The sequence below is a fragment of the Filicampus tigris genome, chromosome 9, assembly GCF_054856515.1.
Source record: "Filicampus tigris isolate MCC_2025a chromosome 9, RoL_Ftig_1.0, whole genome shotgun sequence".
NCBI classification, from domain to species: Eukaryota; Metazoa; Chordata; class Actinopteri; order Syngnathiformes; family Syngnathidae; genus Filicampus; species Filicampus tigris.
This window is the reverse complement of record NC_141225.1, coordinates 21,032,137-21,055,168: the sequence shown is the minus strand read 5'-3', so window position 1 is coordinate 21,055,168 and position 23,032 is coordinate 21,032,137. Positions and strand designations below refer to the sequence as shown.

The following is a 23,032-nucleotide window of genomic DNA, read 5'->3' as shown; positions in this document are numbered from 1 at the left end:
GAGCCTGAATGACGGTTTGGATCGATTTTTACGTCCTGGAGATGTCCCAGACAGGGACATACTTTGCATGCAAAGGGATAAGGTATGTACTAGATGTTTACAGTTAGCAACAACAACAACAGGAAAACAAAATTGCACATGTTTCCTCGTCAGTGAAATGGGCGTCCTGTGGCGTAATACCATGGATTGTTGTGTTGAACCACTAGAGGGCAGACTATGCCTGTGAGTACAACGTTACTGCAGGGAAGTCATAGGAAAAAGAAAAAAAAGGACTACAGTGTTGTGCAGGCAGCTAATAAACGCGGCACAGTGGTATCGCAGAAGAGAATAGTGGTCTTTCTTTTTTAAAGAACCCAACACAACACGTCAGTCGGTACTTGACCTGGTTACAGGGATGAACAAAAACTCACGCCCATCCTTGCTTAATCTGTCCTTTTTAAAAAAGTTCTTGTCCTCCGTCCCCAAAATGGGAATCCGTCCAGGACTGATGGACTGACCGACTTTTCCGTCCCTGGGACAGAATACCCATCTCTCGTGTGAATCACTTAGTATTATACATGTCAGGCTGATTTGGCATGATCTGGGCCCCGAGCATTGAGTTTGACATATGGTACTTTAAAGTTGCAAATTTCTCCGTTTGTATATATTAAAAAAACGGCCAGCACTCAAGACAAAGAATACACAATTGAGTGTATTTAGAATTGCAGTTCAAAAGACTGTTATTCTATTTGAAAGTAAAGTTTGACCATTTCAACAGCATAACATGGGTGATCTTTTTTTTTTTTTTTTTCAGAACAATGCGCAGTGAATTTTGTTGACCCGTTCAAATGAACCCAGAAAGCAAGAGAGACTAGTGCATATACCCGCTACCTAATTGGTTTGTGCCTCACTTTTTCCCCTCTTTATAAACGCCACCGACAATTGTCAGGAAGCCCGAAAGTGGTCCACGAGCACCACGCGCTGCATCCAGCATCAACAGGGGGAGGGGAGTATGGGAGGCGTGTGAGGAGGAGGGAAGGGAGTCTGTTCCGCTTGGATGGCCGGCACATTGAGAGGCTGGTCCGGGGAGACTCAAAAGACAGGGCTCTCTCTTTTTTTTTTCTTAGCCCACCGGCCGCCATCGCGCGCCCCGCTCCGCTCCTGCTACCTCACCGTAGGAGCGAGGTCGTCCCCTCGGCGCACTGAGCAGTGAGGACAAGCGACACTTCACTTTTCCAGGCTGCGAGAACACTCGGGGATACTGACGGAGAGGGAGGCTGTGGGATGGAGACACGCAGTAGTGCTGTCACACAGAGCCGCACCGCCCGTCAAATGTAGCACACACGCAGAAGAAGAAAGAGGATCGGCGCACAAGTCACGGATCATTGTGGCGCACGGCAGCGATGCCCAAATCACCAAATACGGATTAATTAGAGGCTGCGAGAAATTAACACAAAACAGGTTGGTGAGACATTATTTTTGGGGGGGAATATTCGTCATATTCGCGTCGCCATCAACTTCATTTCGTTATGGTGTCATTTGAAGTAAAAATATGTTAAATAAGAGAGGTAGAACTCTTTTGGGAGGTTGCAGAAACGATTGCCTTGTCTGAATTCCACTTGCTGCTGATCTGATATATGACCATCCACTTTATTCAGACATGGTAATGATGGAAGTTAAGGCGGGGAGGGGTGTGTGTGTGTGTGTGGGGGGGGGGGGGTAATCTGCGTCCAGTGCAGATGTTTAGTAATCCCTGACAGTAGACCCTCTCTATCATAATCCCATGCAATTTTCTCAGATTGTATTCCCGCCGCTGTTGACCACCTACTGCAACCAGTAGTCCAGGATTACACAGGAGCGAATTTGAGCCCTGATATCAATCCTGTGGGGTGTGAGTTCAGATGCCACCCATCCCTGAAAAGTGGAGGGTTAACCCACCCTCGTATATTTTATATTGAATGGATTAGAACGTGCAATTTGGGGGGTGTGGTTGGGAACAGTACATTGTTTTAAAGATACGGATTTTGGAACCTTAACACTTGACTCTTACAGTTTGTATAAACAGAAGCACATTTTTGGAGCCAGGAAAACAGTTGCAGTGAAGTCTAGCAATTCATTTTAAAATTTTCACTGATAAAAACTCCTGTCTAGAGAATCACGCTTTGGATGATCTTGCACAGTCAAAGAAAACGTGTCTGTGACACCAACCCTGTCAGACCATGTGGCACATACCAGTATTGTGATAATGAGCCTACATTGTTCATTTAAGAGTCTGAAGGAGTCATGGCTGCAGACAAACTGCAGTAACAGCGCAATCTGTTGCGTCGACTCACTGAATTAGAATACAAACAAATAACCTTGTCTTAGAATTATACACTTTGAGCATAACAAAAAAAATTATGTAACATCAGGTGATAAAACAGAAGTTATTGCTGATGTTTTCAAAGTTAAAAGACATTGTGGTATTAAGCATTTGACTGATTTTGTTCAATTTAAATTAATGGACTGTAATATGGGTGTGAATGTTTTTTTGTTTTTTTTAATGTGCTCTGTGATTGGCTAGCCACCAGTCCAGGTTGTGCCACGCCTTTAAGGCAAAGTGAGCTGGGGTGCAGCTCCAGCTCGGTTATGACCCTAAAAAGGAGTAACAGCAAAGAAAATGGATGGATGGGGATTAGTGGATTATTACTCTGTGAAGTTTTTTTTTTTATGGAATGGGGAAATCTCAGACAATTCTGAACTCCTGTTTCAATGATGTTTTTTTTTTATTATTTGTTTAGCATAAAGCACAGCTTCCCTGTGTGAATTTCGTTGTACTATTTATCTGCTGTGAGAAGAAAAAGATTAAAGTGTACTCATTGAGTAAGGACAATTTTCTCTCCATTTACCAAGTCCCATTGGCTCCGTAAATGCCCCATTTGTAAAGTAATCATATTAGTACAATACCATTGCCTTAAGATGCTCACTGACTTGCAGGCATTTGGTTACAAAGCATTGCAGCTTTTCGAGTCCACACAGACTGTCTGAGCCTAAAATGTGCTTTTTTTTCTTTTTTTTCTTTTTTTTTATTCAAACGTTGTTGCACACTGTATGTCCTTGTGAATGGCTTTAATTGAGTGCTTTATATGAATCCCACAGCAACCAGCTTCAGAGAGGGGATTTGGGCTCTGGGACTGCTGCATTATTAATTTGACTAGTATAAGGTCTGCAAACATTTTCATTCCACATAAAAATAGACAAAATATCATAAGATATTTCTCATTATTGCTTCTGTTGATGTACTATACGTCACTTGATTTTGTCTTCTGTTGATTTTGGATCAGGGACGCTCAGTAATTATTGAGGAAGTTTGACTCCCCCTTTTAATGCGGTAAAAGCAATAGATAACACTGGAACTCCACAGGCGTGTTTATTATCTTCGCCTTAATCAAGGTTAAAAGACAAATGACTCCAAAGAATAGAATAAATTACCTTTCTTGTTTGGGAACTGCTAACATGCTTTTCCTTTCTGAAGGCAGTCAATTTTGCCTCCTAAAAACTATTTTTTCCAAACTCAATCAGATACACACTTTACAAAGGCATAAATTGAGATTTTTTTTTTGTTTGTTTTATAACGGTGAAGGTATGGAAACGTGAAGCCATGTGAAGGCAGACTCCATTAAGTATGTAAACCGCTACATACCCAGAAACCAAATATTGAAGTGCTATGAAGTTCCAGTTGATGTAACAAGGTTCAGTGACCTTCAAATTCAAACAAGGGCTCTTAAAAAGAGCCTGCAGTACTGAATAGGAGCAGGACTGGAGACTCCAAAGTAGAAGACTCTAGGTGGATTGTGTGTGTTGAGGAGGGGGCTGGTGGGTGGCATCTCAAGAAATAACTTCATATTTGTGATTAATGAGTAGCTTTGGACGTGGCATTGTTGTAAGAATACTAGCGGCTCGGCAGATGCGCCACTGGAGTCAATTTGAGACTGGGAATGCCACACTGCATACGAGGAGTAAGTACGTAATACGACTTGGATTGATGAAGCCTACGCTCTGAAGATGTGAAGAACTGCAGCTATGACTCTGGGGACTGGAACACAGAAACATAGAGTAGTAGCAGTAGATGGACTCACCTTCAACTACGAAAAACCGGATGATTTCCCTAGAATATGGAAATACCTGACCTACATGTTTTACTGTATGTGAGTCACAGATTATAAGTACAGCCAGGTCAGGCTTGGTTGCAGAATTTTATTGTTTCCACCATAGGATACACCCAACGGATTCCTATGAATTACACCACAGAGATTCGTAGTAGTCCACCCCCGCACTACCAGAACAAAAAAAAAAAATCAGTGTTTTATACCGTGGTCAGAGTAGTATTAGATTGTATTCAAATGTGTGTTGGTCACAGTACTTGAGGAATTAACATGGGCCCAAAAAAATATCAAATTCTGGAAATGACCGTTTAGTGTATGCAAGGGGTGGTTGTCCACATTTAGTCAGCAGAGTTTGGGGCAGGGTCAATAACACTGACTCGTCTCAACCAGTTTAGTTTTTTCGGGACTGAAAGATTTGAAGAATGTATGGCAGTTTAACAACAAAGAATATGCAGCAAACAACTCTTCAGACTGAGATTCAATCTAACAAGTCTGGGGACGTGGGGGAAAAAATGTACCACAGTGAGAACATGGGAACTCCTCATTGAAACCACTTAGCTAATACATATTCGAACCTGAAACCTTTGGCTGTCAATTTGAAATCTTGAAACTTTTTACAAATAATTATCTGCAGTGGTGACTGCACATATATTGCTATAAGAAGGGCCCCCACCAATGATCTTTTTTTTTTTTTCGAGACCTCAGATCTTACCAGTCACCACATTTTCTCCATTTTTTCCACTGCTCTGACAAGAGAACAATATCGATTTTCTCTTCCCCACATCATCTACAAGCACCTCATTTACTTAAAATGTGATTTATCAGGATTTCGCTTGATGCCATTTGTAGTGTCACCAGCCAACAAAATATAAAAAATATATATATTTTTATTCAAAGTAAATGACTCTTAAAAGGAGATATACAGTATAATGCAACTTTTTCCACAATTCAGAAATCTTCCGAGGTGTCGTGTGAGATGCTTTTGTCCAAATACCCCAAAGAAGAAGAATCATAAACAGCATATTCCTTGCCATGGTGAAATTGGGTCACTTTAGGGTCGGATCTGTTTGAAGCAGTGCGCCAGCCCTCATCCTGCCCCACATACTGCTGGGCCAATGACAAGCCCGGCTTTCAAGCATGCATTTCAACGCGATTGTTCTGTTACCTGGTCCAGCTGCTCTGCTCTTCTGTCCTGCCTGTCCTGCAGTTTTAATGCATTACACATGCTCATTAAGGGGTGGACCTAAGAGGACACGAGGCCAATTGGGCTTTGCCTTCCTGTTTCCTTCTGGTTTACGCCACCTATCTCCCACTCTTTTTAATGCACTACACTTATACACTGTACATGCTTTGGGGCGCTGTGTAGTTCACTTTGAGGTGCAGGCTTCAGGTCAACGCTGCCCTGTAGCCTTACAGCCCTCCAATTTTAATGCACTACTCTGAGGTCCAAGCGAGGCACAGGGAGAATGGTTACCTATGGGGGACCTAATAATCATAGTTATAGGATGGGAGGTGGGTAGTTTCTCACGGCATGGCCCCTGTGCACCAGTTGTGGGCTGTTGCCCTCCCACAGGGGTGATGGCTGGCCATGCACTTTGTCAAAGATTTGTGCATCTGCAAGTGACTAAAAGATAATATTGTTATTTGATGCTAATCTGTGTTAGCGCTGCTATATATGTATTTGAGATTTGGAACTTCTTACCGCCATCAGAAGTCAAGGTTGATTTGTGGATGAAAATGCAGTGCCAGTTTAGCAATGGAAAGATACAGTATGTTGCATGTAGCAACCTTATGTCTGTTTACAGCTCCGTTTAACATCACTTTCCTCACAAAAAAAAAACAGGGTCAGCAGTAGTTCAAGTGTGTAGTGCTTTGGATTTGAAGGATAAGGGTTCGAGTGCAGACAAAAATCAATAGCACCTTACTGTTGGAGAGATGCTCGTCTACATCTCGACTACTGTTGACCAAGCCACTGAATCTCACTCAAGTCCAGGTTGAAGGTTGAAACATTGTTTGTGTACCACATCATTCTGACATCTCTGCTTGCATGCCTGCATGTCTGTATGTGGTCTACTTTTCTGTGTGGGATGCAACTAAAATATATACAGTAGAGCATACATTGAATTTCCACTTTAAAATGAGTATATATGTATATACATACACACCCACACACATCTTCAGCTTTTCCGAGTAGGGTCATGGGGGCAGCAACTTTAGCAGGGAAGCCCAGACTTCCATCTCACAACCAGTTTTTCTGAAGGGATCCGAAGGCGTTCCCAGGCCAGCCAGGTGAAATAGTCTCTGCATCATGTCCTGGGTTGTCTCCAGGGCCTCTTCCCTGTGTGACCTGTCCAGAACACCTCACCTGGGAGGCATCCAGGAGGCATCCTAATTACATGCCCGAGCCACCTCTCAATGCGGAGGAGCCGCGGCTCTACTCTGAGCCCCTATGAGCTTCTCACCTTATCTCTAAGCGAGAGCCCAGACACCCGGCGGAGGAAACTCATTTCGGCCTCTTGTATCTGTGATCTTGTTCATTCGGTCACGACCCACAGCTCGTGACCGCAGGTGAGTGTGAGAACGTAGATCAACCAGTAAATCGAGAGCTTCGCCTTTTGGCCCAGCTCCTTCTTCAGCATGACAGACTGATGCAGAGTCCGCATCACTGCAGATGCTGCACCGATCTCTCACTCGTGAACAAGACCTCAAGATACTTTCGTTCTGTTCTAACCGGACAAAATACACGTGGTGCCACTAGAATTTAATCCAACAGAATAACATTTTTAAAAAGCCTTTTTTTTGTGCTGCAATTTGTAAATTATGGATTTGGAGAAGCAAAGTGGACCGTAGTAGAACACAAAATAATGAGACTGAATAGCAGTGTAGGTAATTGAACATGAATAAATAAATTGTTTTACTGAATGCTGTTGTGAATGTGAAACAAAGGCATCAATTGTAAGTCAGTTTAATGATTTTTATCTTGACAAAACAGAGCAGACATGTGTTTAAAGTTCTAGTTTTACATTAGCATTTAATAGACTACATTTAAGAATATAGAAGACTACAAATAAACACCTTATAGCAAAAAACTGATGTTCTTTGCAGTTTTAGTATCAGCTGCTCCAGCCATTACATAAAGAAATCCGTACAGTATATTCAGTCTTTAGGCAAGCTTAGCAAAATAGAGTAGATTGTTTCTAAATTCGAGAAAAGGGGCTCATATTTTGTTGTTTGCGTGTGATTACCATTTGCCATGGAACATTTGAGATGCTGCTCTTTCTTGAGAAATTGTTAAGACATATTGGATAGAAGCACTTGCACACAGTCTCAGTGTACTACCAACTGTATACTGCCTGGAGTTTGGAAAAAGCAACCGCATTTCCATCATGCTTGTTCTTGAAATAGAGGATAGAGAGTGGTTGCGAGTGAATGTATCTTCTGCAGAAGATTAAGGGATGAGGAAAATGAAAATGTCTTGTTGAACTCGTCCAACGTGAAATTTCCAATTGAATTTTGCCTGAATGTTGCCTGTATGAACGTACAAGCATTGCCCTAGGTTTTATTTGTTATTCCCATCACATCATGAACATTTCGCTAAATGTTTTGAACTGACCTAATGAATAAAATTAACGTCAGCTCGGAATGTTAAAGGGTTTTTGTTCACTTACTAAAGAGTCATTATTATGCTTGGCCTAGAACTTGGTGCTTTTATCAGACACACTTTAATATGCGTAAAAATGCTTTCTAGGAGTAAGTCCCAGCCCTGCACCATTGATGTACCAAAGACGGACTCTGACAAGCCTTTTAATGATGTATGAAGATAAAATGCATCTTTTCGAGAGGTGGATGGAGGTCTGAGCTGCAAGATGCAGGATACGTAATTAATGATTAATGGCACATTCAAATAATTTCTGGTACTTTTACTCTGAGCTTTACAGTGTTTTTTTGTTTTTTTTTATCTCGCACAGTGTGTTTGTTTTCCATGGTGAATCATATCGGGGGGGGGGATAACCATGAAAAAACAATATAAGCAGCCAAGCAGCCACACTTTGTGGTTGTTTGATAGATGCAAGATATTATATATTATCATCTTACAACACTTTTCTGTTTTGCCCGTAGAGTGACACTGCAGCAACGTGCTGATTGGATTCCATACATTTGTGACTGGATGTGAGACTACCTTGACCCTTTAAAATTGAAGATGATGTTACTATGGAAACACCTGGTGCTTCAGTCACTCATGGGGTGCCTTGCAGGTAAAGTATCTCATTAACAACTTTTGATGCATGCCAAAGCTGCCTTTGTGAATTGCGAGTCATGTTTTCATGTATTTGGGGCAGCTGACAGGATTTAAGCTGCCATCCACTAAGATTAGGAAACTAACTAACTAATAGGGCTGTGATGATAAGCTTACGTCCCAATTCGATACGGATCCCAATACACAAATACATATATATATATATATATATATATATATTTTTTTTTTTTTTTTTTTTTTAACACAACCACATACAACTCAACCATGAACTTGCCCTGGGACCCTTGATGGAAAACAAACACAAGATGACACATGGCAATATTCATGGAATATTGTAAAGCTTAAATTGAATATTCAGAAGCTGATTAGGATCTTGTACCGTATATGATATGTGGTAGGGAAGAAAAGGAATGGATATTGCTCCTTGACTCAATTACGATATCTTGCCCAACATTTAATTGGACCAAGATTTCCTGGAAATGGCTCAGTGAGCAGCATAGAAGATTTAAACACTGGCTGGGAGAGGACTAATGATGAGAAAGACAAACTGTATACTGTAGCTGGGGAAATTGTGCAGCCGTTTAGCCATGTGTCACTCCAAACCTGGACACGCTGAGTGAGTCACAATCTGCCCTTAGCAGGGAAATGTGGGGACCACTGCAAACCTACTGTCATCACAAATAGGAAAAGAGGACAAACTTTTGATTTCATGGCAGAGATTTCATGCAAAATCTCATACACTTTAAAATATCCTGGAATACCAATATTGTGTAACTGCGTTTGGTTTGGTTTTCATATTTTATTTGTGAAATGCTATGGGCATTTATTAGAAAAGCATTTTACCTTTATTTTAAAACATACATTTGTTAATATCTTCCTTATCTAAAATCTTCCAACATTACAGGCACAGATAATCTCTTGGGTTGTACAGGTTAGAGGACACAATGGTTGAAAACGTTTTGAAATCATTTGTCTTGGTTTCATTTTTTACATCTAACACCTGCCTTTTGAAAAGGGGTGTGTAGACTTTTTGTATTCACTTATTGTTAATACTGTGTTGAAGCTATTGTAGCCAGTTTTTGGTTATTGTATCATTACAATGTATTGAGAGCAGACTGTCATCAGACAGTATGAGCATTTGGCATAGTTCCATGTGTCGAAGGAGAGTAGCTAAATCCATGATTAGAATTATTAGATTCAACCTCTGAGGCTTACAATCCTAAATACATCTGTCTGATGTTTTTTTTCTTTCCTGATTGTTCTAGAAAATGTGCCTCGACAACTTTTGTGGAAATTAGTAATAGGTCATATACCGGTAGTTGTTTTTTTTTGTTCTTTTCAAGCTGCGAACTAACTAGCTAACCAACAATGAGATACAAACCTAACCGCCTTCTTGTGCTTTGTTTTTTTGCACGCATATCAAATTAAATTTAACTGATTGTTTGCCATTTTCGTGTGAATGTAATATTATTTTTATAATATTATTTGATTTCTTTAGTTGTTTACTCTTGGACACCTGCAACCTCCTCCAAATGTAGCAATAGCAACAAATCAGAAAAAAGAAATGCAGTGTATTGTAGAACAGCGAATGCATTCAAAGATATGGAGGAAACATTTTCACAGATTTTAGATTTAAAAAGTTAATTTAAATAACGATAATGATTCTCTTGTTATTATGGATATACTGTACAGTAATTGTGTGTAGCCTGACACAACAGCAATACTGCTGAATTTTGCAAGTAGTGCCATAAAAAAAATGATGCACTCATGATGTATCTGCATCATCGTGCTCACTAGCCATGAAGGGCATTTCTTAGGTCGATGTGCATGTCAGATGGCTTGATATGTCAAGGTCTCTTCTCATGGCGGTGCCCTGAGCTCTTCAGGCCATCTTACAGTGACAGGATGAACATTGACCTCTGTCATTCCACTGGGTGAGCAGCCCGTAGTGAGCCTGCAAGTGTCACGCCACCTGACAGTCGCCAGTCGGGCAGAGCCCATGGCCCCAAGCCCTTCCAGGCTTTGAACAGTAACACCTACAAACTGGCCCATCTGTCCCATTAAGTGCAAATATAAAATAAACAGGTCGGGATGGGAATCTAAAAGGAGTTCTTTAACACTGCTGCTTCTCCGATGGCATTTGCCCACCGTCAACTCCTTGGTCTTCTTCAAATTGAAGCATTTGGCACCAGTCCACCAGATGTTCTACAACCTCTCTGTAATCAGACTCATAGTTGTTTGTAATCTGTCCCAATCACTATATGACACCTCCAGAATTTTGCAGAACCGTCATAGGTCAGTAGAGTGAACAGGAGGGGGCTCGGCACGCAGCCCTGGGGTTGACAGTGCTGAGGATGATGAAGGATGAGATGGTGTTGTGGATCCTGACAGTCTGTGGTCTGTTGGTCGGGAAGTCAAGGTCCCAGTTCCCCAGAAAATCACTCAGCCCAAGAATATTAAGCTTTTGTGCCATGAGGTTCTGCGTGATGATGGTTTTATAGGTGGAGAAAAATCCAGAAAGAGCAGGCGAACATAGCGTAGGAGTTCCTGCTTTCCAGGTGGATGAGGGCTGTGTGTACCACTGATGAGATGGCATCATCAGCGACGCTGTTGTTCTTTTAGGCCCACTGGTGAGGGTCTGTGCAGTGGAGGTATTGGGTAAAGGTATGGTTAAGGCAGTCTTTAGCTATGTTGGGACAAACAGTTTGAGCGAGTTGTTTTAAAATGTCTGTTACTGTCACAGTACCTCAGTATGCGCCCTGGTTTAATGTCAGGCCATGCAGCTTTGCGGAGGTTAATCCATTGCAGGGTTCTCCTCACATCTGCTGGGGATAAGCTGAGTGGCGCGTCATCGGGCGGTAGGGTAGTCCGACGTAGTCTTGTTGATGGGGTCCTAAAAACCAGCAAAGTACCGATTGATCTTTATATAAAGCACCATTGGGACAAAATATGACTTATTGGATACATTTTGCCCACGTTGCTCATAAAACTACACCAGTCACATCATTCCACTTTACAGCATTTAAACACTTTTCCACATCCTATTAATTCATTCAATTAGGGTTGAAATCTGCTTGATGGCAGCATTAGTAAGCAATCAGGTTTCGTACCTAAAATTGAAGAGCATGTCTCGACATCTTAAGGCGCACTCACCTGTTCTTCCCCAGGAGAAGCAATTATGACAGGGAGAGGGGGGGGGGGGGTAAGAGACATCCCCAGATGGCCTTCCAGTCGAGCCCTGGCTAATTGGCAGTGTTAGAGATTCAGAGCAGGTTCAAGAGAAAGACCTCACCTCTTGCTTTTCCACCGGCCCTACATCTTTGTTTGTCTTTGTTTTGCTTTGTCAACACTTCCCTTTCATATGCATATCGATACATGTTTTATTCATGTCTGCTTGGATTCAAATCAGTCAAAAATACCTTGTTGTTGTGCGCGTGCACAACCAGCACATGCCAAATCATGCATGTGTGTGTATGTCGTCTGAAATTTCAAGCACGTTTTGTGACGCTGCCCCTCTCGCTCCCTCGCTCTCTTTCTCGCTCCCTCTCTCTCTCTGCAACACGAATGTGAATAATGTGAATATTCAATATGTGCACATCAACTAGGATTGTACCTACAAAACACATTTCTGAGACTGTTAGAAAAAATATCACAGAACAGTCAAGGAGGTAATGGGCGGCATCATAAATTACATTTTTCTTTTTCAAATCAGACCAGAGGCTTCACATTCAGCTCAACTTTAAGATGACGTCATTACATTTTAGTGATGGGGATGATAAATGTGTCCATCCACTTTCGATATCGCTCGTCCCTCATGAGGTTTGTTGGTGAACTGGAGTCCAGCTAACTTTGTATAAGTGGTACGGTACATCCTGAACGGGTTGCCAGTCAGTCATGAATTTATTGATTTTTGTGTGTTCGATGGATAATTAGTGGACCTACAGCTAGAACTATAGGACTGTTGCTGTTTTAGCTTAAAAATGAGTTTAACTAAGAAGGTATGGGAACTTCTGGTGACAGTGACACAATGCACACTGAAGGAAGATAGCAAAAACGGACAAAGACAACAATTTTAAAAAAAAGAAGATAACTGGAGATAAACTAGAATGGAGACACCTGAAAGCAGCACTGAACTTGACGGAATTTTCCGACAGCATGGTGAGTCTGCACCAGGCTTTTCTGGTGGAGTTGATGGGTGGCAATGTGAATCAGGTATACCTCCTGCAGCACCATGAATGGTCAGCAAAGCTCCCTGACATCGGCCAACACTGCATGAAGGAAGAAAAAAAGCAAAACACAACCAGAAGACTAATGAGACCTGAACATGACCACAAGTGAAAATACCTACAGTGTTGTACTACAACTGCTTCTTCCGGTGGGGTCATTGCCTAAAAAAAGAGATTTTGTTGCATTATTTACTGGTAGCGCACCTGTGCTGAAGTCTCCTCCTTGTTATGTGCCAGGCGTGTTGCATCAGAGGTGTTGCATCATATGGGATCAGACTTGTATACCTGCTTGTCACTTGTCTGGGGAATTTGTGGGAGATGTAAAATAACAAGGTGATGTTCAAAAATATTGTAATTAAGAGGGTGATGAAATAATAAATTATCATTTATTTCTGCCCTAACATGACTCCTCATATTTTACTATACTATGTACACTGAAAAAAGATTTTGTTTAATTTACTCAATTTTATCTAGTGGTTGCACTAAATAAAATTATATGGATCCATGTACTTTTTTTTAAAAGGAAAGTATGCATTTACTTCCAGATACAAATTTTAAGTAGATTACAGTTTACTTAAAAAAATGTATCTGGATGCAGATAATTTTGTTTTGAAATAAAATTGAGTCAGTTCAACACAATTTTTTTCAGTGTTTGGATACATGTATGAGAGCGTCCACACAACACACTGAAATACACTCACACAACATAATAAAATGTGCTCAAAATATACTGAAATCCTTTCACTGTTTGTGACCCAAAGCACATTTTTCTTTTTTTTTTCTGACTCAATTTTAATTTTTATTCCATTTCCACCCAGACCCAAATTACCGCTTTTGTTGTTGTTGTTTTGGTTGTTGTTTTTTACCCAGTTATGTGCTGTCATTTATGAAATTTTTGCCATTTATAAACAGGGTGTGTGCCGTTTGGATTTCAGCTGACCCTCCTCACCCTGGACTAAGTCTTTTTGCCCCTCTCTCTTCTGGCAGGAACACTAAACACTAAATAAGATGGTATCACTTAGAACTTCACACCTATACCTGATGCCTATTGCACATTGTTTATGCTTATTGCACATGGTTCATTTTATTTTTTCTTTGTGGATTTATATTTCATTTTGTTATCAACGTGTATGTTTCATGTTTCACCATTGGATGGGAAAAAGAATAATTGTGAATGTACCTTACACTGACAATGGCAATAAAATTGATTCTCATTCTTATTCTGAGGATGTGTTCAATCAGGGTGAGCCTCAAATGTTAAATGAAGCACCTGTCAGAGTAAATGTACGGCGCAGTGCATCAACATGAATAAAGAAGTTGACTGGAATGCATTAAAATTCAATTAAATGCAAGAATGTCCCAAAGCTATTGAAGCGAAGGATGTATAGCTCAAAGCATGTTTTTTTTTTTTTTTTAAATATTCCCTTCCACAGTGTTCACAATGTTTGAGAGAGAAAAACAACAAGATAAGTAGCAATATATTCACTATGGTGTTAACCTGTTGGGTTGAGCTGACTTTGTTCCCCCTCTGAGGAATATGCAAATGAGCAATGTTTTTACAGTGAGGAAAAAAAGAATCAGCCTGTCACAAGTGTGTGTGGTCCACTGGGAAGCCTGGTTGAGGTACCTCTATCTATTGAGGGGGCTGGTGGGGTGGGGTATTGTGACCTACTTTCTACCACGAGAATCAAGTAGGCTAGTACATGCTGAAAGACTTGTGTGATAAGAAGAAAGTTTCCTGCAACATCTATTCAGGCAACTGGAACAAAAAGCTTTGCTCACCCTTAGAGAAAAATGAGATGGAAAACATATTTGTATATGTTAAACATTGTTTTTTTTATATCATTTTGAATTTCTGACTATTGAGTATGTGTGTTTTGGTGTTAAAAAAACAATTTGAATCGGAAAATCGTTTTTGGATTGAAAAGTGCACCAAATCAAACCAAATGAAATCGTTCCACCTTAACATATATTGAGATACGTATTCAATCGTTTTTTTTTTTTTTATTATTGGAAAGATATATTTTAGAAAGATTAGCACATCCGCCTCACAGTTCAGAGGTCGTGGGTTCGAGCCCGGCTCTGGCCTCCCTGTGTGGAGTTTGCATGTTCTCCCCGTGCCTGCGTGGGTTTTCTCCGGGTACTCCGGTTTCCTCCCACATTCCAAAAACATGCATGGTAAGTTGATTGGATACTCTAAATTGCCCCTAGGTGTGATTGTGAGTGCGGATGTTTGTCTCTGTGTGCCCTGCGATTGGCTGGCAACCAATTCAGGGTGTCCCCCGCCTACTGCCCAAAGACAGCTGGGATAGGCTCCAGCACGCCCCGCGACCCTTGTGAGGATAAGCGGTACAGATAATGGATGGATGGATGGATATTTTAGAAAGAAATCGCCCATTTACCGTACTGACAAATTCATTTAATCCAGTGTCTCAGCGGACTCCGCTCGCATTATGGACATAACGCCCCACAAGCGGGGGATGACAAAGGTTTGAGAGGAAGCACAGATCCTCCCTCGGGCAGGTCAGCCCGTCGTCTCTGGCTTGGTAAAAATACTCAGCACGGCGTTGGTTTTTAATGTCACCTGCGTTGCGTGTCCCATTCCAAACTGTAACCTACTCGTCATTGTTGACATTTTCACTGCACACACACGCACGTCTGCTTGTCCTTGTGCACATCAGGTTCTTAACAAAACTTGCCTAAGTACACTTTTTGTAAAAAAAAATGTGGAATAACATGCAGTTATTCGCTGTTTCTGGTCAACCCCTTGCAAATGTTTGCAATGCAGTATGGCATTGTTTTTCTTTGTGTCCTCCTCGTTGTCCAATGTGTGTCTTTTGTCCGGAGGTGAGTTCACACACTCTCATTGGAAGCATCATGGTTGTACCCACGTGTTGAAAATGTTACAGCTCCGATGCATTTTTCCAAACTAAACTAATTAATCACTACCAATCAAGCCACCCATGTAAAATGAATAAAGCATTTAAGTGTGTGTAAAATGACAACAAAATCAGTCATTGCATCGCACCCTCTCAAACGGACCTGTGCGATATCGAATACAATACTTTTTTTGACCAGTTGTGTCAATTCCGCTTATAATAAGACATGTTTCTGTGTGTGTGTGTGTGGGGGGGGTGCGTGTGTGTGGTGTGCGTGTGCGCGTGTGTTTTTGTCTCCCAGTGAGCACTGTCCTGCAGAGTCCGCTCTTTACCAAACAGCCTGGTAGCATTGTGTACCCTGTGGAATCTATGGAGAAGAGCAGAGAGGTGGTATTCAGCTGTGAAGCTCAGGCAAGCCCACCTCCAGTGTATCGGTAAGTGGAAGGCAGTATGATATTTGTGTGCCATGCAGCAATGTGAGAGCTGTGCCATTAAAACATTTGAATGATGGATAAATAAAGTAAATGAAAAACAAATGGGTAATTGTTGGATCTGTTCTATGAATATATTTTAAAGACTGATCTTTTGTATTACATTTCTAAACAGAAATTCAGAGAAAACAATATTAGTCATCTTTCTTTGTTTGAGTGATACAAATTAAGGCATCGGGCTTAACAAAGTGAACAGCCTGCCCAACATTTAAAGCCTCATAAGCCAGATGGTGTTGTATTTATGCCACTGTGTACACGGTCTGCTACATGATTGCATAAAGCATGTGCCTTAAAGTGGAGCTGCTGTTGATGCCCTGCATTAATTACTGTAAATAGAGTTATTAAATAATGTAAATAACACCGGTTGACATATTATTAAGATGCTGTGTTGAAGTTCCAGGAGCCAAAAAAAATACTCCTTTCCTTCACTGCTTTGAATCGAATCTGGGATTTCATTTACAAAATAGTGTATAAGATTCAAAGAATGTGTATGAATAAAATGAAAAGAGTGTGGGGACAAAAATACTCAGGCTTATGGTGGTATGTTTGTGCAGAATATGCACAGGGACCAACGAAATTATATTTTCAATTTGTGACATCGAAATTGTGGGGCCTGAAGTGGCTTTTTTTTTTTCCTGTCAGTGCCCCATGCAGGGACACATACCTACAAAGTCGCACACTGCCTTTTATTTATTTATTTATTTATTTTTCAGTTACACACATCTACATGCAATATTCCTTATACTACAGCAAAAATAAATTTAAAATAATCCAAGGAATCCAAAATGTGTCCATAAAGAAGCAGTCATTCTAGTTTTCACTCTGATCTATATCCAATATTCAATATTATCATTTTTTTACCCCTGGAAGGAAATTATTTCTTCCACCTGCTTCTTCAAATATACATCCAGAGGTCATTGCTAAATCATAGAGTTGCAATTCATGGTTAATTATACTCTATGACAGGGGTCTTCAATCCTGTTCCCCGAGGGCAAGTGTCCTACCTGTTTTCCATCTGTCCCTGCTGCAACACACACCTGATTCAAACGATCAGGATCGTTATCCAGCTTCTGCAGACCTTTGGTGAATATCTGTAGCATGGAGGGATGGAAAACAGGCAGGACACCGGCCCTCGAGGAACAGGATTGAAGACTCCTGCTCTATGATGATCCTTACTACCGTAATAAGAAAACTTGCCATCTTTACCAGGGTAGAATGCGAGTAGGCAGCATGTGTTTTAATTGTGATACCATAATGAGTTACAACTGAAATTTATGCAGTTTGACTGCAGTCAGGAAAGATTGATGTCCCGCAATTATGGGTATTTAGGTCCTTGGCACCACAATAGTTCATTCATGGCTATTGGGATGAACACATTGATGGGACAAGTGCTGGCCCCTCTACACTCTTGTTTCAGTCAAATGTACAGGTGTTGCTTTGTCGTTTGGGAACATTGATGTCATCCATTGTTTTACGTTCTGTTTTTAGATGGAAACTTAATGGCACAGACATCAGTCCGAAATCTGGATCTCACTACAGTTTATCTGGAGGCAACCTCAGAATCAGCCATCTGAACAAAGACCAAGATGCTGGAACATATCAGTGCCTCGCCTCCAATGCTTTTGGGACCATCGTCAGCCGAGAGGCCAGTCTAACATTTGCATGTGAGTCTCGATTGTTACCCGTGATTTCTGAGCACCCAATGAAAAAGAAATATAGCCAACAATATAGGAGACAAACATAACCTGTCAGCTCTTTATTCTCTCGCCATAAAAAAATAGTTTTAAGCATTCCTCTTTTTGTCTTTCCTGGCGTTAACCCAGTCAGGTGTGTTGGAGGAGGGAGACATCTAAAACAGGCTGGATAGGGGTGCTCGAGGACTGGATTCGAGCAGCCCTGAGTTAAACCTTAATTTGGAGCAGAACTTTTCTCATACCTTTAAATTAAAGGTGATGGGAAAATGAAGCTTCAAATGTGCTTCATGAACAAGTTGTTGTATTTTTGACACCTCTAGATGGTACTGTTGGTTTAGATAAAGGGGTGCTGGGAAATGACAAGACAGTGGGCTGTCGTACCTATGTGGAACAGAGAGTGCCATCTAGAAGCTCAATAATCACAACAACTGGTTCATGAACCATTATGAAGCCAATTTTGCCATCACTAGCCCCAACTAAATGTGAATGACTGGGTTAAAGGTTTTAACCCAGTCATTCACATTTAATTGGAGCAAAAAAAAATACATTAAAATGTATATATTCCGGTATATGGAACACTCAAACTGCCTCTTGGAAATTTCAATTTACTGCCCCCATCTGCCAATCCAAGAATATACTTTCCATTATATGAAAATACAACTTTCCATTTATATGAGTTATCGGTGTACCACTTTACATAATCAGCGACTACAATCAATTGACATACTAATCAAGGGCAGCAAGTATTGAGTGGGAGCGCCCATCAGTTATCCGAGCCTCAGGAGGTGGACAGCCACAGCCCTTGTGAGTAGCATCATCCATCAAAAGTTTGTGACACAGAGAAGAAGAGGGCAAACAATTTGGAAGACGGCCAATATCAAAGAATAACCTTGGAGGCACCGTGGTGCATGTGGACTAGCATTGTTTTTTGCTGAAAAATAAATTTTGCAGAACAGTGCATTTACCCTTTTGCACAATCAACAGCAGAGCAATTTCACACTGTGGTGATGATCATTTCTTCCCAATGGTGGGCCAAGGCGATTTTAACAGTGAATAGTTCTGACTTTTCCCAAAACATAGTGGCTTACCAAACATGAAACCTTTTTCTGTATTGTACTGTGAAAATCCCCCTTGACCTAACGCCATTGATGGCTTTCGGAACAATTAGTCACCAGCAACAAGATTAAGACCACTCCGATGTCTAATTAAAGGCCTCACATCCTGAACGAAAGGACTGTGTTAGCAGGCAGAGCATGTGCTTCCAAAAGCACTTTGCTCTCCTGAATACGCAAGTAATGCTCAAAGTAACTCATCTGGATGCCATGATGAATTTAAAATTACAGTCCAAAATCACACTATAAAAAAAATAAACATTTGTTTTCCTTCTTCATAAACACACAGGGTTTACCGAGAGAGAAAATGGACTTTGTTATTCTCACTAGTTTGGCTAGAAATTAGAAAGTTAGGGCAAGACACCCCATTAAGTTTCAAAATGAAATTCACTTATTGTAAACTTATCTCATTAGACAAATGAAAAAAATAGGATCTTCATTGTACCACATTTGTTCCTACACTGAAAAAGGGTTTTGTTGAATTTGAATTACGTTTTTAAAGTAGTATATGTCAACTTAAAAAAAATTTATCTGGATCCAGATGATTTGATTTTGTGCAAACACTTGACAAAATATAATTGAGTAAATTCAACACGCCATTTTTTTCTGTGTATAATAATAATTATCTAGAACTGGATGGCAGCAATGAATTAGTTAAAATATCTGCATAGCTTAATTAAATTTTGAGAATCAAAGAAATATCAAAATGTAAATGACAGGTCAACCAAATCAGCAGAGAATGTGCTCACCTTCCTAAATGTCTGCAAGCGATAAATGGAATCACCGCTTGAATGGAAAGTATATATTTATAGCCGTAAATGATTGGCTCAGTTTTTTACCTGACAGCTTTAATGACCTCAGGGTTTATTAGGGAAGTAAGTATGTCTTCTGTCAAACCAAAATCAAATTAGAAAGAAAGCTAATTTCCCAGCAAAAGGTCACAATGTCTAATAGAGAGAAACGGCATGCATGTTCGCAGTATGCTTTTTACAGAAAGCAGGCTGTTGTGTATTTCGCTGTTGTTCGATAAGAACAGAATACCATCGCATGCCTTCTATCCATCACGTCAAGTCAAAATATCCATTTTGCGCCTTATACCAAATTTGTTCGCAAAACTGCAAATGGGCGTTTACGTCCTACCTACGTACGGGAGGCAGAAGTGAAGCTATTTGCTTGATCAAGATGATCAAAAAATACAAGAAAAAAAGTCAGAACATGGTGAAAGTGGGAGCGTTTTAGACTGAAATGCAGGATGAGCACCATGATGAGTAATCAGAGATGAGAAATCCAGGTCCAGAAAGTTAAAACCCTGCCGCAGTTTGGCTTTAGCGCCCAGTATGAAGCTGAGTAGGACCCGGGACAAGGTCAAATATCCCAAAGGGCTTGGTCTCTGTTAATTATGACGCCCGGTCACCTCACTTTCTGATTGGCTGTACGTCACCATCAACTGGATGCGTGCTCGTTTGTCCTCGGAGCACAGCGCACATGATGCAGTCGGGCCAAAAAAATCCAACATGTTGAATATTCCCAATTTGAGGTTGGACGTCCTTCCGAGCTGCCGAGATCAGACTGAACACACCACACACGGCATCTGATGAAAATTATTCTTGGAGAGTCGGCCCCGACCTACGATTGTCGGGAGGGTGGATTCTAAAATTGGGCCGATTATTTTACTGTGAACCAGGCTTAAGTTACTGATTAAAACTGCTCCTCAAAGAAAAAAAAAAAAGTTATTTTGAGCCGTGTATCATCTCCATGAAAGAGTGCTTTTGTTTTTTGTTCTCATATATCCATAAAGGATGTATGGCACGACACGGTTGTGTATTAGCAGTTGCCCTTTATATTTTCCGCTTGAATGTCCTCCTTTCAGTCATGCACAGTTAATTAAATTAAACCAAGAATAATAAAGAAGACAGATGACACTGGCCCATACATGTACACCATGCCTCTGACTATAGCTGAAGGCTGCTAAGGTCAGAGCCCAACAACTGATGGAACTGTCATGCTCTCATTGTGCAAACCAACCATCACAGTCAACAGTGTCTGTATCGACTGGTTGCTGGCTTCCAAATATGGCTGGAGAAATATTAGTGGCCTTGTCTACAACTGGCCAAACCTCAGAATCTAATCTGAGTTGACCATCATTCACTTGTTGTTAATGTCATCATTTATGCTTGTCTGATAATTGGAAAATACAGAGGGCACTTATTGACTTCTTCTTGCTTGAGGAATATTAAGTAGAGGGCCTGTCACCCGCGTCAACACTTGTCATGTAATTTATTATCAGACATAGACACTTGCTTCAACAGACTAATACAGATTGATTGGCATGCTGCAGCCATCGCGAGAATAAATATATATACATATATATATATATATATATATATATATATATATATATATATATATATATATGTTGTGCCTAAAAGGTTGCTGTTCGTCACGGCTCAGGAGACCCGTTGAAGTATGATGAGTTGTGCTGGCATTTGCAATGCATCTATGTCTAAAATGTGATCATCAACCTAATCTGCGACGTTATTTGTAATGTCAGATCAGGTTTGCGGTAACTGATGCTAATGGGTTCAGATGGGACCTCACTTTTACTCATTGCAAGGCCATTTATCATTGTTAGGCACTTTCTTATTGGAAAGTAAACTGATTAAAATTATGTTTTTGTTTTAAAGGTGTTCTAGTTGTTTCTTTTTTGCAGCTTTAAAAAAAACACTCTGTCCCTTCTATACATAAATATTGATGGATGATATGTAGGATATCCAGTTCAAGCAGACTGTGCACTTAAATTTGAATGTAAATTGTGAATTTATAGTGTGCTCTCTGAAAGGCTCAGCGTTCTCTTCTATCTAAAGGCAATAGTCAGGCCTTGTTGTTTATTATGTTTTAACTACATCCTTCTGAACAACAATGATTCCTTTGCTCTTTTTTTTTTTAGCTGTTGGGAGGCAATTGATTTAATGGAAAGGAACGGGGGAGTCGTACGTCAGTGCGAACCATCATAAATGGGATTATGTCTGTCTGAATGAATACAGAGAAAATCTGTTTTTTTCCACTCACTTCACAAATCACAAAGCTTTGATGTTGTCCAAAAAACACCCCAAATACTCTATTTTCTGAGTAGATGCCACTTGTTCTTGTCCACTTTGTTTTAGGGAGGCTTTTATCTAACCTTCTATCAGGCCTTCAGATGAAAGTAAGTGGTGCAGATACTCCAAAAGTGTACTGTTGTTTGGTCTTGAACAGAATGTCTCGACAGGACAAAAAAAAAAAAAAACGTGCAGCACTTTAAGCTTTGTTTGATTGAGATTTGCCTTGTCTTTTTGTCAACCGTGAGGGTGAAATGGTGAGCAAAAATATCCAATGAACTTTGAATGTAGAGCTGAAAAAACAGATTTCATTGTAACGAAAGGCTTAAAACTTTAATTATTCAGTTTTCAACTGTTTAGCTGAAGAAACTGAATATTTATGTATTATCTTTTTTTAACAAGCCCTGGGCGCCAATAGAAGTCTATATAACGTGACACATTTCTTTGAATTTTCTTGTACATACCTGTATGCATTTTATGGTTCCACAATTTGTGATGTTTTTTACTGAAAAAAAAGAAGTCTTATTCTTGAGACGGTACTTACTAAAAATGGTCTTTTCTTCATGTCATGTCATGAATCGACGCAACATGACTCTTTTTGTTGAATTTGTTGTGTTTTTATTTTCCGAAAAAGCTCCAAAATGACTTGGGAAGTTTATGTCATTAGGCTTAAAATATTTGTCTTGCAATGTATATGTGGAAAATGATTATTCATTTTATCATCATGCATAAGAAATCTCAGGTCTTTTACCCCACTTATTTAAAAATGAGGACATGCGTGTCTATCCGCCTTCCAAACCAAATATTACTTATCGTTCCTGAACAGAAAAAGACACTGACTCATGGCTTACTGAGTTAGGGTACGTGTCAGAACGATTTCAGGAGCTATTTCCACGATCATCTTTGGCCACAGAGCTGGTGCTCCCAAATGTGCACTCTATTATGTTAATTCAAGCTTCCACCATCAAATCATGCCAAGAAGATATAGTGATGTATTCATATACTCCTCAGTCACATTATTATGCAGAGGGAATGTCTGAATTTCACGTGTGAATCAACTCTTATTTTCATGTGCGTGTGTGCGCATGCATGTCTTTGTGAAAACCATACTGGAATTATCTTTGTAATATGAAGTGGTGGTGACCGGGAA

At 40.3% G+C, this 23,032-nt stretch overlaps 1 protein-coding gene across 2 annotated transcripts in view; it reads left to right on the top strand.

Moving 5' to 3' along the window:
• Window positions 1-1,048: 1,048 nt before the first annotated feature.
• The window catches only part of LOC147142513 (contactin-4-like), an 81,630-nt gene continuing 59,646 nt past the window's right edge, over window positions 1,049-23,032 (top strand). For both annotated transcript variants that reach the window (XM_086040749.1, XM_086040748.1), the window contains exons 1-4: window positions 1,049-1,440; window positions 8,244-8,380; window positions 15,789-15,921; window positions 17,467-17,642. In XM_086040749.1, the coding sequence (XP_085896875.1) occupies window positions 8,326-8,380; window positions 15,789-15,921; window positions 17,467-17,642 (364 nt within the window). In that variant the 5' untranslated portion in view covers window positions 1,049-1,440; window positions 8,244-8,325. The remainder of the gene's footprint in view (window positions 1,441-8,243; window positions 8,381-15,788; window positions 15,922-17,466; window positions 17,643-23,032) is intronic.